This window comes from Mustela lutreola, chromosome 6, assembly GCF_030435805.1.
Source record: "Mustela lutreola isolate mMusLut2 chromosome 6, mMusLut2.pri, whole genome shotgun sequence".
Classification (NCBI taxonomy): Eukaryota; Metazoa; Chordata; class Mammalia; order Carnivora; family Mustelidae; genus Mustela; species Mustela lutreola.
In genome coordinates this window covers 66,290,014-66,306,627 of record NC_081295.1, presented here as the reverse complement: position 1 = coordinate 66,306,627, position 16,614 = coordinate 66,290,014, and the positions used below count along the sequence as shown (strand labels likewise).

At 35.7% G+C, this 16,614-nt stretch overlaps 1 protein-coding gene and 1 pseudogene across 7 annotated transcripts in view; both read right to left on the bottom strand.

The window, feature by feature from the left end:
* Window positions 1-16,614, bottom strand: part of AHI1 (Abelson helper integration site 1) — a 225,402-nt gene that overhangs the window by 151,348 nt on the left and 57,440 nt on the right. For all 7 annotated transcript variants that reach the window (XR_009354625.1, XR_009354624.1, XM_059177484.1 and 4 more), the window contains 3 exons: window positions 13,409-13,527; window positions 10,372-10,502; window positions 8,537-8,677 (listed from right to left, as the gene is read on the bottom strand). Coding sequence is in view for 5 of the 7 variants with exons in the window: in XM_059177484.1 (XP_059033467.1) it covers window positions 8,537-8,677; window positions 10,372-10,502; window positions 13,409-13,527 (391 nt within the window). In the remaining 2 variants the exon portion in view is untranslated. The remainder of the gene's footprint in view (window positions 1-8,536; window positions 8,678-10,371; window positions 10,503-13,408; window positions 13,528-16,614) is intronic.
* Window positions 14,103-16,433, bottom strand: LOC131833268 (small ribosomal subunit protein eS12-like; annotated as a pseudogene).

Sequence of the window (16,614 nt, the reverse complement as noted above, 5' to 3'; positions counted from 1 at the left end):
TTTCACACTAACACCCTACTTTAACTTAACTCCTAATGCTGTGAAGGCAGCCATAAAATAAAAATCTGCAGAAATACTGATAAAGACCTAGTTTTTCAGATACTAGAAACAGAAGCTACTTACAAGTTCTTACGTTCTTCCTCTCCCTCACCCTCCACAATATATACATCTATCTATATAACACTATACAGATTATTTCACTGTAAAATAGGTCATAACTGATGCTTTCTGAAATTCCCTCAAACTCAATGCTTCTAACCTTTCAAAGCTTTCTAAAACATTTTTACATAGGCCACGACTGGAGTATGATGTTGCAATTAAAGAACTGTATTTCTTCACTTAGTCATTTTCTCTTCTTTAGCTAATTTAACTTCGTACAATTAAAGTTCTAACCTAACCTGCTAAAATTCAAAATTTTATTTTATTTATTTATTTTTAAGAGTTTACTTATTTATTTGAGATGAGAGAGAGAGGGGGGGTAACAAGAAAGAGCAGGAGCTGGGAGGAGCATAGCAGGGAGCCAGACACAGGGCTCTATCCTAGGACCCTGGGATTACAACTTAAGCCTTAACTGACTGAGCCACCCAGGTGCCCCAAAACTCAAAATTTTAACACTCTCACCCCATCCATCCACCACTTTTTGAGAAGTGCACTAGAGAGGCTCTGGGAATACAAAGCCACCGGCCCCCTCTTGGGGTTTGAATCTTTCTGAGGTCAACAAGAAATTACTGCTATGTGCTTACTGAGGTAACAGTTACAGGATAACTATGTATCCACCAGGGGCTGAGAACTTACAGGTGGCAACTACATTTGCTTAAAGGAATGTTATACCTATCAAATTACTTCCAAATCTACCTACAATTGGCTAAAATTAGGGATTCTAAATTTCATACAATTAGAAAAATTCATAAAATGTTTTCATAACTAATAATCAAATTTTGATTTATAATAAAGTCAGTGCTTTTGTGTATGTTCTGGCCTTAAAATTATAAGAAATAATGTGGTTTTCTCAGGAGATTTTTATCTTGATAGGAGGAAGAATAGAGGAAATAAGATATTTTAATCTAGGGCCCTTTGCATTGAAGTGAATAAAAGGTTTGTTATTATTAAAACCTATGTTTACTTAAGTTATTGACTTTAGAGCAAAGTCTAAAAAACCCAAATATTCTTTCTCTTACACGATATAAACAGTAAGATTTTTGGTTCAACACTTAATCCTTTTGTTCAAGATCTATTGTTGGACACAGTTCTGTTAATGGGTACAGTCACTTTACTGGATACCTAATTCTTTTACTAACAAATGATTCTATTTCTCATCATAGCATTACTGTAAGCTGGTAGGTCTATTGAATGAGGTTCCTAGCATTCAGCAGTTATGCAGCTTCCTCCTGCTTTCCTCTAGCATTTGCTATGTGTAGAGAATTTCTGTGGTCTGAATGTTTGTGTCCCCCTGAAATTCCCATGTTGAAGTCCTAACGCCCAGAGTGGTGGTGCTGGGAGATGGGGGAGCCTTTGGGAGGCATGAGAGGACAGCCCTTATGAATAAGAAGAGCACTAATCCCCTTATAAAAGAGGCCTCAGAGAGTTCCCTTGTTCCTTCTACCATGTAAGGTTACAGCTAATAGGTGCCATCTGTGAACCAGAAAGTGAGCTCTCACTGGACACCGAACCTGCCAAGCCTTGATCTTGGGACTTCCCAGCATTCAGAACTGTTAAGAAATAAATTTGTAAAATCTTTAAAAAAAAAAAAAAAAGAAAAGAAATAAATTTGTGTTGCTTACAAGCCATGAAGTCTCTGGTATTCTGTTACAGCTGTCAGAATGGACTAAGACAAGAACGCCGAAGTGCTTAAAACTTTTTCTTTTTTAAACTATTTTACGGGGCCTGACTTGTTCCTACTTCAGCTAATCTTAAGAAACTGTGTTGATTGATCAGAGAATTTCTACTGAGTAACACTTCGACTCTAGTAGCCCGGGTATATTCAGGGCCTGTTAGTTATTTTGTACTTCTTGGCATATTTAACATGTCAAGGAGAACCAGTGTTACTAATGAAACTGTCCAAAGTCTTTTAACAAGAAAGTGTAACAGATTCATGTCTCAAAGCCAACCAAAAAGCAAGAGCATCTACCATCATTCAGCAAATCTGTTAGGTGAACACCAAAATATAATAAACTATCTCTAAATCCCTGAAGTACATGCTATTGTCCTTCTGTTGATTTCCTACTCCATTAACAATCACTCCTCACCCATAATGCTATTCGGCAGCACTGTGTGATGTGTGCACAGCTACAGAAACCAGCTAGGATTCCTCGACTGCAGCCTGGCTCAGGAGCTCTTAGTGTATCCCCGCTCCACACCATGCTTTAGTTTCATTTCTGCCTTTGATGAAACACTGAGATAAAATAGGACAGATATTTTGATTTTACAGATTAAAAAACAGATGCAAAAATGCTGTTACTTGACCAGAGTCAAAGAGAAAGTGATGGTACTTTGTCTACCAGTGAGTTAACTTCTACTCCAGAGTTATCTCCTACTCCAGCCTTTCCCGACACACTATTTTGCACTGTACTGCTCTTTCTTCTTGGTGTGTTTTAAAAAGCACGAATGTAAGCATTAACAACAACAACAACAAAAAACCCTGGATGAGGAAATCAGGGCTTTGGTTTATGTTCAATGCCAGTTTTTGATTTGTACTGATTCCTTGAACGACACAGCCTTTGAAATCAAAATATCCATTATGTGGAGAATATTAAAATACAGACTTCAGGATACAACCAAGAAATAGGTAGCTTAAGCACGTCTTCAAATATGGCAGTTCTATCTCTTAATTCTTCTACTAGGCTAAAAATAGATACTTAAACTATGACCTATAATCAATTATGTATGTTACTGTATAATCTTATGCAAGTATGAGAATTGGTAGCAACTGAGTGTGTCTTTGAATCATTCATCATTAGTACTTTAAGAACACTATGAAATTATATAGACAACTATGCATACTAAATTAATTTCAATCAGACATTATCTTGTTCCAAAAATATTAATAAAGTTGGCTCTATTAAAACTGAATGCTACATAATAAAGATAATTCATATTTTGGATTATACTGAAAATATAATTACTTAAGGCATTATAATTAACCTCCACATTTGTAGAAGACTGAACTATTAATAATATTAAAATAACCAAAGTTTCCATTTAGTCTTAAGGGCTCCTCCTGAATATTAAAATTGAAAACAGGGGCGCCTAGGTGGCTCAGTGGGTTAAGCCGCTGCCTTCGGCTCAGGTCATGATCTCAGGGTCCTGGGATCGAGTCCCGCATCGGGCTCTCTGCTCAGCAGGGAGCCTGCTTCCCTCTCTCTCTCTCTGCCTGCCTCTCTGCCTACTTGTGATCTCTGTCTGTCAAATAAATAAATAAATAAATAAATTGAAAACAAACAATACACTTCATCATAGGAGTATCTGGCTACCCTTTTAATTAAATTACTTCATGATGGGGCGCCTGGGTGGCTCAGTGGGTTAAAGCTTCTGCCTTTGGCTCGGGTCATGATCCTAGGGTCCTGGGATCGAGCCCTGCATTGGGCTCTCTGCTTGGCGGGGAGCCTGCTTCCTCCTCTCTCTCTGCCTGCCTCTCTGCCTGCTTGTGATCTCTCTCTGTCAAATAAATAAATAAAATCTTAAAAAAAAATAAATTACTTCATGAAATAGGAAATGCAAAGACTAAGTAGTTTAGTGTTTTAAGAGTATGGGCTCTGGACTCAGTCAGCTGAGTAAACTTTAACAAATGTGTGACCTAATGTAAATTACTTCATTCTCCCTGTACCTCAGTTTCATCATCTGAAAATGAGGATAATAATAGTATCTACCTTACGGGATTTTGAAAGGACTGTATGGAAGGATGTACAAAAAATGCTCATAAGAGTAGAGGACACATAGCAAATGTTTGATAAATGTTAACTGCTACTACTACCACTATTATTATTAGCTTCCAATTTACTCATTGATCATGACTTTCATTCTATATTTTTAGAAAATATAAGGGGAAAATGCTATTCTATAGGATTCTAATTCTCACTTCAAACACTTACTGCACATCAGGAATATACCAGGTACTAGGTTAGACATTAGGAATTGCAAACACCATGGACTTTTGGTCAATGAGCAAGTTATGTAACAAAAAAATTTTTAAAAAGATTTTATCTATTTATTTGACAGAGAGAGAGAGAGAGGGAGATCACAAGTAGGCAGAGAGGCAGGCAGAGAGAGGAGGAAGCAGGCTCACTGCTGAGCAGAGAGCCAGATGTGGGGCTCAATCCCAGGACCCTGAGATCATGACCTGAGCCCAAGGCAGAGGCTTAACCCACTGAGCCACCCAGGCACCCCTGTAACAAAATTTTTATAGGAACATAAAGGTATTTATTACCTTCATTATCTTCATTACCTTGAATACAGTATGTCACAGTGTGAAAAATAAAGCTATCAACAACAACAGTGTAGGTGGTCATTAATGAGTATGAATTTTTCAAATAAAATGACATCCAGGGTCAGTGGTGGAGATTGCTGTTCAGTGTAACTAAAATTCTTCCAGAGGTTTACTCAACTACTTGGGAAGCATAAAAGACTGGAAAAGAGCAGGGTAATCTGGGTCTGATTTCTGGATTTTACAGTCCTGCTCAACTTGGCACACAGTAGATGCTCAATAAAGATTTTGTCTTGCCCAAGATACTATGACCAAGTAAGGGAGAGTTAACATTGATTCAGAGAAGAGACTGCCACCTAGTGGAAAATTAGGCTCATCACCTGGGATTATCAATGCTGAGAACTTCCCAAATTAGCACTCGATCCTACTATATGTATATTCATTGTGTGTCAGTATTCAGGCTAGGTACTGATAACAGAAAGATGAATAAGCCTTCATCTCTGTTGCCTTCAAAGTACAAATAATACAAAGAAATCACAGAAAGGCATAAAGCAAATGGTTTTGCAGGGAAAAAATTTTTTGCTTATTAGAAAATTAAAAGCTAATATTTCAGGAAATTTGCTAAAAAGGCAGGTTAGTGTAGCAAATAAGAGCACAGTCTCCAAATCCAGACTGTATGGATTCAAGTCCTGGCTCATGTAAAATGAGGATAATTATAGGACCTATGTCTTAAGATTATTGTGAAAAATGAAGTAAATAGATATAAAGTGCTTAAAACAGTACCAGGAACAAAGTAAGTGCTTTGAAAGTATTAGTTATGATTATCACTACATGTAGAACAGGATCCTAGAGATGGAGGTAGACAAATATTAATAACAGAACATTAACTGCTAAAGTCTAGCTTCATAAATTTAATTCAGCAGAAGTCGTTTCTTCTTACTAGCACTCTATTATTATGGGAATCCTAAAAGTACATTGTTTGTGGTACTCTGTGACTAAATTTTGTATTACTAGATGATTAACCCTTTCAGCATCAGGCAAATAAAACTGCCTTCTGAAAGTAAAAATTGTATTTCTTACCAAAAAAAGCAAAAAGTCAGTAGAATGAAAGACCCAAAAGACCACAACCTGAACACATGCTTAACAGGGAAAGACGCTTGCTGACTCTTCACAGATTTTGCTAGAACTGAAAGATAGATGATACATTTAGCTACCACTGTGGTCTCATTCGCAGCTTATTTAACTTACAAAAAAAGAAAAAAAAAAAAAAAAGAGTTTGCTCCATTTTCCTTGAAAAATACCTATATGTATGAGCAGCTCTGATAAATACTATTTAAAAATCATGTAACTGTTCTACATCTTTCAAATTTTATGCCACTAAAAACATTTCTGTAAAGATACATGTAAACTTTATTTTCAGCCAAGAAAGTGTGGGGAAAATATTCCTGCATTAAAAATAAGTAAAATATAAGGCAAAGCTGTAACAGGTTAATGATAAATATTGTAGGCTTTAATGAAAAATCTAAATACTATTGACTTGAAGATTATGGCTTGCTTTTAATGACTAAAACACTTTAGAGTCTAAAACAACTTTTTTTTTCTTATGACTACATACTATTCACAAGAACTGTGCTAAATCTTGGATTGCTTGGGATTATGTAACTTCTTCCTAAGCTTCCTCATTTTAAAAATAGGCAGCAAAGAGTTAGGAAAATGTGTTGAAACATTTTGAGTTTTGTTTGTAAAGGTGTGGGTACACTGAAAATTGTGTTAGAAAATCATGGCACAAAATAATTTTAATTTCATGTGTATTATTTGAACATTTTAATTTCTGAAACACTTGAAATTCTTTCCTTTTCTACAGTAATACAGTATAGATATAATGTCCTTAACTTCATGCATTTATTTTCTAATACAACTGACCCAGAAAGGTAAACATTCTAATCATAATTTTTTTAAAAAGGGCTGCCAAGAGAATGAATAAAAGAGAGGGAAAACACTTTTTCCAATTCCCTTTCATACAGAGGAACTTATCAGCATATTAAAACCTCAGTTCCCATAAAGTCAAGTATATATGGGTTAAATGAGCATGATAACAACACATTTTACCTTTTTCCTTTATTGCAGTCCTTATCAATTTACAAAGTACTTTCACAGTCTCTGCCTCACATTATCCTCACAAATGGCTCTCCGGGGTAGCACAGGTGTGGACAGTATCGGTGCCACTTAGTAGATGAGGAAATGGAGCTTCAGGAAGGCAAGAGGCTTGCACAAGCTACACAGAAACAGAACTGAACCTAAAACCTCTGCTTCCGAACTCCTAAAAATGCTTTGCTCTTTCTACTTATGTTTCTAGAAAGGACTTCTTGGTCTAAATGCCTACGGTCTAAAAACCAAACTGGCAAACCCAACTGGGCTAACGTGATGATGGATCAAAGACAGAAAATAATAGTGAAAAAAGAAAGATAAAGAGTGGAACTTCCACTTGCCTTTGTGAAAATTTCAAAAGCCTACAAAGCACATTAGGAATTGAATGGCAACTGTTGTGAAAGTTCTAAAGGTTCTGAGGAAATAACCATGCGGCCTGCTTCTGTATACCAGGCCCAGTGATGAGGATGGGGTGCTTAGGTGTGACTCTCCTTCAAGTGAAGAGTGAGAGTATACACAAAGGATAGCCTGTTTCAGCCTGTCTGAACTAGACACCAGGCCTGAATACGCATTAGAGAAATTAGCTATTTCTTCTAGGAAAAATTTTTCAAAATAAATCTTAATTTTACATATTTTTTTCCTAATATAATTTGCCTGGAAGAGCATAATAAAATCTATACAATGATCAACAACATCAGGTTTAGAACTTAGCTGTCTTAATAATTTAGCATTGACCAGAACAATTAACCAATAACCAATTAGCTGCTAACCAATATCTGTATTAATGCAATAAGTGGAATGACTCACATTTCTTTTAAATTTAAGACTCTCTGCCAAATAACCCCATGTTAATGTTACATTATATATTGGTATGTAATTGTATATTTATGCATTTAAGATATTGTATGTAAGCCTGCCTAGCTTAGCAGAAAAACTGAATGATGATACATGACATCCTAAATAAGAGACTAATGATGACTGTTTACTTTTGAACAAGATTTAATATGTAAAGAAAATCAAACTGCAATTTTGGGAGTGACAGTACTATGAGTAAATACAGTGCAGAACAATGAAATCCTAATTTCAGGACAGAAGTTAAGGAAATGTATGAAAATAGCATAAATCCAAATAATTCTAAAAATACCATTTTATTCCTGAAAAATGTGCCCAGGTCATATCCTTATTTTTTTCTCAGAAAGACAGAATAGTGTAATTTTAGAGTAGAAAAAGACATTAAATTTCTAATTCCAGATCTTATTTTCACTGATATTTGATGTTTTACCTTCTTTTTTAAGCTAAGAAATTCTTTTTTTTTTTTTTTTAAAGATTTTATTTATTTATTTGACAGAGAGAGATCACAATGAGGCAGAGGGGCAGGCAGAGAGAGAGGAGGGAGCAGGGTCCCTGCTAAGCAGAGAACCCGATGTGGGGCTTGATCCCAGGACCCTGAGATCATGACCTCAGCCAAAGGCAGAGGCTTTAACCCACTGAGCCACCCAGGTGCCCCTAAGCTAAGAAATTCTTAAAACTATAGATTACAACCTTGTGCTTTAGGGAAAAACAAAAACAAGGAGTAGGAAACTAAACATTCAGCTGAGCACATTAAAGGTCCCAAATGTTGTTTACCTTTTAAATTTAGTTAACACATTCTCAAATAATTTTTAGGTGAATTGTATTTGTTTAAAGTTAGAAAGAAAGTGATGATTACCTTTCTGTGATTCCAACAAAAAGACACAACCATTTATGTATACCTTTGCTGATATTTCAAATCCATAATAATAGTGCTTATGGAAAAATAAAATGTTGTAACACATAATAATATAATCTATTTAATATGTGTCTTAAAATATATTCAAGGGAGTTTTATTAATACAAAGGTTGACAGTTTTCACAAAGCTCATGATTCCTGGTTCAGACTAAAAGGAAAGGTTACTTAAAATATTCTTTTCTTATCAGCATTGAACTTACCATGGAAATCATAAATATACAGAAGAATTGGCTCATTCTGCCCAAATGCACAAAATGCAACCATATTTTCAAGTGGGTGATAAGAAATGTCTCGAATGGGTGATTTGAATGGCAGGTCAGAATACACTGCTACTTGTTCTCCTAAATAAGAAAAGACATGCAGTAATTTGTACTACCTCAAATCTCTCTCATTAGAAGATTATTCCGTAAATAACTAAAAACACAGTAAATAATAACAAAGCTCACATTATATACATGAAGACCTTGATTACTTAAAGATAATCGAGTAATTCTTATATTAATTATTTTTCATCCTATTGGACCTCCTCTTTCTAATTCTCATCCTAACTCTTCAATGAGATTTTCAAGGCACAGAAAAAAAAAAAAAAAGCTTAGCAGGAGGGAAGTACCTGACTCTGAGATCTGACGGCTGAGCAAATGCCAGCTAATAACAAAGAACTCACAGAGAACTCTGGGAGGAACTGAGGGCCTTAACCTGAAGACACTGGTTGAGGGAGGTTTGGTGGAGAATTCATTTTTCTATTTCTTTTTTTCCAGAGACTGAGGTACTACCTGCTTTAAAGATAGACATAATTATCAATGGGCTAAAAGAGGCCTATAGCAGAGGTCTGCGGAACCTATGAGAACTGGAATTCAAAAAGCAAACAGCCAAGATCAATTTATTGAAGGAGAAAAGAGATTTAACACTTCCAAACTGATGTTAGAGCATCAAAACACAGTAAGAGAAAAACCTCCAAGAGAAACAACTAGTCAAAAATGCTTAAAGGAAAGATGGAGAATGTGTGATTAAGGAGGGCATGTGCTGTGATGGGTGTTGTACATGAAGTGATGAGTCACTAAATTCTGCAGCTGAAACTAATATTTACCCTGTGTGTTAACTAACTGGAATTTAGATGAAAAACTTAAGGAAAAAAAATGAAGAAAATTAACACAGTGAACCAAATACTATTGACTAAAGATATTAAAAATGTTTATGTGGCTTTAACTTTTCTTTTGAAAAGCAAAGGTGAGGTACAAATAAACTTCCTGATATACTTACTGTATTGGAAAAGCATGAAGTACAGTAATTGAGGTAACTTTTGTTTTTCTTTTTAATGATTTTACTTTTAAGTAATCCCTATATGCAATATGAGGCTCAAACTTATGATTCCAAGGATCAAAACTGGCAAGCTCTATCAACTGAGCCAGTCAGGCACTCCAGATAAATTGCTATTAAATTTCAGACACCAAAACTTTGACAGGAATATAATTACTTCTAATAAAAAATACATTACAGATATTTAGCCATTTGTATACCCATTTACATTCCAAATTCAGGTTATAAATATTCTGAATTTTGCATTACAATCTTAAGTACTTCTCTTACAGAGCACAGGGAATATGGTCAATAATACTGTAAAATAACTTTGTATGGTGACACATAGTAACTACACTTATAACCGGGAGCATTTTGTAATGTATATAACTGTTGGATCATTATGTTTGTTGTATATCTGAAACTAACATAATATCGTATGTCAACCACAATAAAAAATACTTAAGATTGCTAATACCTTATTATAGGGAAGGAAAGAATAAACCTTGAATTATAATGCAAAATCCAAATCCATGAAGATATCGAAACAATAAAGACAGAATCTAATATAGATTTAGACTACAGCTGAGTCCCACTATCGGCTCTCCCATCTTGAAAAACATAATTGAGAACCTGAAATCAGAATTTTCTTGAAATTATTCCATAAAATGATAGTTTCCCCACTTCTTCAAAAATAAAAACAAACCTAAAAATGTTTTAAGATCAATAAAATATTTACCTGTTTCTGGGTTCCAGACATATACTATACCATCCTCACTTCCAGCAAAGAGAAAAGTCCCACATGGTGTCAAAGTACTATGAATCTTTTCCCGGTAATTTGCTGCACCTACAAATTTCCTTGCTGCTAATCTACAAACAAAAAAGATTTCACAAATGTAACCTATCTTACCCACTGAAAAGACAGGTATTAAAAAAACCCTTTTCTGGGGCACCTGGGTGGCTCAGTGGGTTAAAGCCTCTGCCTTCGGCTCAGGTCATGATCCCGGGGTCCTGGGATCGAGCCCTGCATCGGGCTCTCTGCTCAGCGGGGAGCCTGCTTCCTCCTCTCTCTCTGCTTGCCTCTCTGCCTACCTGTGATCTCTGTCTGTCAAATAAATAAATAAAATCTTTAAGAAAAAAAAAAACCCACCTTTTCTTTTAAATACTTCTTTTGCATTTAACAAACAATTTTTCAAGAACCTGTTACATGATAGACATTCTACGAGGGATGAAGAACAAAGAAGAGAGAGTCCCAGAGCTCAGGAAGTTTATAATTTAGGAGAGAGAAGGAATCCATCAATATAAAACGGAAATTGGAAGTAGAAAGTGCCACAAGAAAACAAAAAAGTGATTTGGATAAAAGTGATTCTTTCTTTCTTTTTTAAAAAGATTTTATTTATTTGAGAGAGAGATCAAGAGCATGAGCCGGGGGTGGGGGCAGAAGGAGAGGAAGAAGCTGACTCCCCACTGAGCAGGGAGTGCCATGGTCACCCAGACCTGAGCTGAAGGCAGATGCTTAACCGACTGAGCCACCCAGGAGTCCCCAAAATGATTATTTCTAGCTATAAAGAGAGAGCCTGCGTTATGGAAGTAGCATTTGAGTTGGTTACTTAAAGATGTATAAGATTTTTATATTCTTGTATTTTTCCCATGTGATAAATTTTTGAAATTACACAACAGATAGTTGGATCCTTGCAGGAATATTAGACAAAGATATTATTAAATCTCTATTAAATATGGTATATAATCTTCTAGATTATTTTATTTGTGAATAATAGCTAACATTTTTTCTTAAGATTTTATTTATTTATTTGAGAAAGAGCACAAGCAGGGGGAACCACAGAGGGAGAGGTAGAAGCAGGCTCCCCACTGAGCAGGGAGCCTAATGCATGGCTCAATTCCAGGACTCTGGGATCATGATCTGAGCCGAAGGCAGATGCTTAACCAACCGCTTAGGTGCCCCAACAGCTAACATTATTTTAGTGCTCACTACATGCCAGGTAAGTACTATTATCTGTACTATTTACAGAGAGGGCATTACATACAGTGTCCCATTATATGTTTTTTTCATTTAATAATAAATCATGAATAACAACACTTTTTGTCAGAAAATATAGATTATGTATTCATTTTAGTAGGTATATATCACTGTCTAAACATACCTTAAGAATTCTTCTACTATGGGACAACAGTTAGGATGTTTCTAGCTTTCCCTTACCATGAACATGATTTCTATGTACAATCTTATGTATATGTATTTTTTAACTGTTTTATCATTATTTCCACATAAATTCCCAGACCTGAGGTTATTGGCTGAAAAGTTTCTGGAGTCCTTGCCATACTTTACATGTGTAAACTTATTTACTCCCCACGAAACTCTTATGAGTATGGTATATTTTTCCCCCATTTGAGTGAGGAGGAGAGGCTCAGAATGGTTCATCAGTTGGTCAGGGATGGAAAAGGTGTTATTTGACACTAAGCAGCTCGCCTCTAGAGCCCAAGCAGAAGTCTAAGCTGAATACTATACACTAGTTGAAAAGGGAATAACCAAATTCTTTACGCCTGGCCTTTTAAAACCTGGCACTAATCTCTATTTCTAAAAACATTCTTTCTCAGCACTATCTAGAAATTAATGTTCCTGCAGACTTACTCACCCTGACTGGATCACAACTTCTATTATTCTACCTCTGAATTTTATTCCAGGTTTTTCATGTTTTCCGTCCCCCCAACCAACTTCTACCTTCTCTAAATTCTATCCATCCTTTATATTGAGTTCAAAGGCCAGCATCTCTACAGAGCCTTTAACAGAAGACTATAGTACTGCCATCCTTACCTTTATCTGCCATGAAAGATAAAACCCTTTTATTAAGTATTTATAGTTATTAAAATAATACATATCAAGTACTCGCTATCTCTCAAGCATGACATGGGTACATGTATAAAAGAAGAATAAGGCAGATCCCATTCCTAGAAGATCTCACAATTTAGCCTAATTAAATGTTTTATGTTATTTTGGAGGTATTGTAACTAGATTATAAACTCCTGATGAACTACTCTGCCAATCATTCTCTCACAGCACTGATGCCAGTATCCTGAACAGCTCTACATAAACAAAAGCCTTAAGAGTTAGCCCTAAAAGAATGTTGCAGAATAAACTAGTATACATTACATTTTTCTTTCTAAACACAATCATGAAATCTAATAAAACTAGAGTTCTCATTTGTTTTATTGGTACACTTAACAACAAAACAAAAGCACACTGGAAAACTATGCTGGCTTTTCTAGCATTCTGCTTCCACTTTTTACATTAAGGAAATTTCCTTTCCTTATTTAGGAATAACACAAAATAGGAAAAACAAGGATATATTAATCAAAAGCTGTGTCATTCTGTTATATTATTGCATAGTACTATGCTATAGCAGTATTGTAAGAGAGATAAAAGATATTGTAAGGCAGAGGCTTCCTCTTTTTTTTTTTTTTTTTTAAATTGTGACAACAAAAAGCAACTGACTACATTTCAGCTTCAGAACAGTTTACATTTTGAGCCAGAAAATTCTTTGTTGTGGGGGACTGTCTTATAAACTGTAGGATGCTTAGCAGTATCTCTGGTCTCTATCCACTAAATTCTAACATTCAAAAATGCCTCTAAACAATGTAAGATGTCTTCTGAGGGGAAAAACTGTGTATATGAGAACCACAGCTGTATTTTATAAGTATGAATTAACTCATTTCTTATTCTACGAGTGCTTAACCTGTCAATATAGAAATATACTTACATTCGGAGATCCATAATTCTCAAAGTACTGTCTTTGGTATGGATTAACAATCGTTTTCCATTGGGGTGAACCTCCAAATAACTTACAGGAATACCCTTAAACTCACTCTCTTTAATTTCCTAAAAAGATTTAAAAAGATTATAAAATATTATCATTGTACAGTTTGTCTAATATGAAGCCCATTTTTAGAGCACAAAATTATTTTAAGTCAGTCATTTTTGACTGCAATTTAAAGGATTCTTTAAAATCATTAGCAAAAGGAATCCCAATAACTTCAGTTATAGGTTGAAAATAAAGCTGATTGTGTGTGTGTATATATATATGTATGTATATACATATATATAGCTACATTTAATTAACATTTTTGTGATATATTCCCAAATAAGCACTTTCTAAATCACAACTTCTAACTTTGTATTTTTTTGCTTACCATCATATAAGAAAAGCTTCTAATTTTTATGACTTCAAGAGTTAGTACAGAATTAACTTTCAAGTTCTATTTCAGTCTGAGATTACTTCTTCATGCACTTACTTGTACTTTGTCCTAAAAAAGGTATGTGACTGGCATCATATTCCAAGATCATTTCATTGAGATTGTAATTTTAGGTTTGTGGCTTTTTTTTTTTTTTTTTTTTGAGGAACAAGAATCAAATCTTTTTTTTAAGATTTTATTTATTTATTTGACAGACAGAGATCACAAGCAGGCAGAGAGGCAGGCGGGGGGGGGGGGGGAGGGGGGCGGGGGGCGTGGAAGCAGGCTCCCTGCTGAGCAGAGAGCCCAATGCAGGGCTGGATCCCCGGACCCTGGGATCATGACCTGAGCTGAAGGCAGAGGCTTTAACCTACTGAGCTACCCAGGCGCCCCAAGAATCAAATTTTTTATTTGTTCATTTCTTGCATTTGAAATATTCATCCTTGTCGATGACATCCTTGGCCTGAGACTTTGCCACAGTCCTTAATGCCCACACAACTGCAACCAATGACTTGATGGGGTTTCCCACCTGTCAGTTTCCCAGAGGGCCTACCCAGTCCCCTAGCTTCTTGTTGTTATCAACCTTAATTAGGTTGATTTGGTGTTCAGCACAAGGGGCCTCCATCAACTTGACATAAACCTCATCAGAGTTGGATTCAAGGACACAAAGATGGGCTTGGCCCTTGTCTAAGACTGACAGCTCGTCAAACTACACGTGCTAGGCCATCATGGATGAAGACGTTCTCCAGCACCTCTTGTAAAGCAGTATTAATGGCCATTACAGCTCCAGAAGCAATGCCTTCAACTCCACCTGTGACGCCGTGGGTCACAGGTGGAGTTGAATCTTAAGTGCACCTTGGCCTTTAGGAATTTTTTTTTTTTTTTGGTAGTTACTTAAGGTAGCTACAGGAGGTGTCTGACAAATGATGTCAAGAAAGACCTACATACTGAAGGAAAATCTGCCTGGATGAATCTTACATAGGAAAAATTACTAAAATTACTAAAGGTCCTTCTTGAGTGGATTACTAGAAAAAAGAAAAAAGACCGTAAATGCAAACTGTTTAGACAGAAGTCCAGAGATGCCAAAGCAAGTCTGCTTTAAGCCCCAGGCAGAATCCTAAATTAGCCTTCTCCTCCTTCGAGGACCTAGTATGTTTTGTCTCCTTCTCTAGAGGGTCTCCTCTTCGGAGATGGTTTGGCACCAGCAGAGGTGGGAGACAAACTGCTACAATCTGAGTCTTGGCAGCTAAGCCCCACTACCGCACTGGCCACAGGAAGGCCTGCTGTTAGCTGTTACAGAAGTCAAATACTGACAGCACAGATGGGGGGTGCAGTGACTGAACTACAACAGCCTGGGGGTGGGGATGCACTGCTGGGGGTCTGAGCAACACTTACACAGATGCAAGTGTGCAAAATAAAAAAAACACAAAACTGTCTAACAAGTTCAGTGTTAGGCATGTATTCGACAAAAATGCCACCAGATTTAGCATTTGTAGTATCTGTTAATGATCTCTTCTATATTTTTTCCTTATCATATTCACACTCAAACAAAAAAAGCCTTAGTTTCAACACTCATGTCCTGTACCACGGAGTGTGTGCCACAGCACATGGACATGTCATCTTAAGGGACAGATGAGTATAATTTAGCATTTCTCACACTGATGGCTAAAGAGAACCAAGTAAGAAATCTACAGTTTGTCCTAGGGAATTAGCTACCAAAAGATATTTCAGCTCATTTTCTAACTTTTTATTTTGGACTATCTCCAGTAACTACCAGGCTGCAGATTTTGAAGGTAAATTTGCCTTTTAGTTATTATAGTGAGGTAAAGAAACATGATTTTTTAACACATATAGTAGACTCTGCACTGTATACTCAACTTATTGGAAAAGATGCCTTTGGAAACTTGTCAATCCCTTAGGTATATAAGTAATTAGAAAGTTCTTTTTAAAGTGTGTAAAATTAGGCTACCACATGAATCCCAAGCCATCAATCATTAATTCTATAGACTAGATGAAAATGACTAAAAATAAAGTTTTTAAAATAGAACTGATAGATTCAACAGATTTAACTCAAGTTCATAAAAATTCTTTTTCACTTAGAGTGTCTTTTTTTCAAATGAGGACAACTGTTAGAAAAACAAAACACTGAAGAACAAAATATAGCATATAAGAAAAACTGTATCAACTTATATAAAACAAACCCAGGTTTAAAAATTTATTTTATACTTTTAATTAAAAATACTGAATATGCACCAATAAACTGTTTAATACACCAGGTACCTTAAAAACACTCTATTCCAAAAATGAAAGATCACCTGTTTCTGCCTACTTGGCAAAACTCAAGTGAAAACAATTATTGTGAGTAAATGATAGACCCTAGTCATAATTACATACTTTTGATTACATAATTGTGAAAAATAATACTGTTAACAAAACATTGAACACACTATTTTTAGAGTGATGTTACGGGGGTCAAAAAAAAAAAGAAATGAACAGCAGAAAATATAAGTTATTACTTATAGGTGGTAATATAACATGGGCCTCATTTAGCATAATTCCAGTAATGGATCAGTGAAGTCATATCACAAATTAAGAGTTCAAAGATAAGGAAGTAAAGTTTGGCCAAAACGCAAATTTTCACTAAGCTGCTATATCATCACTTAGCCATCAGGAAGACTAGACAATTAATCAATGATAACTGACTTTGTAGGGCCTGAGAAAATATTTTTTTGAG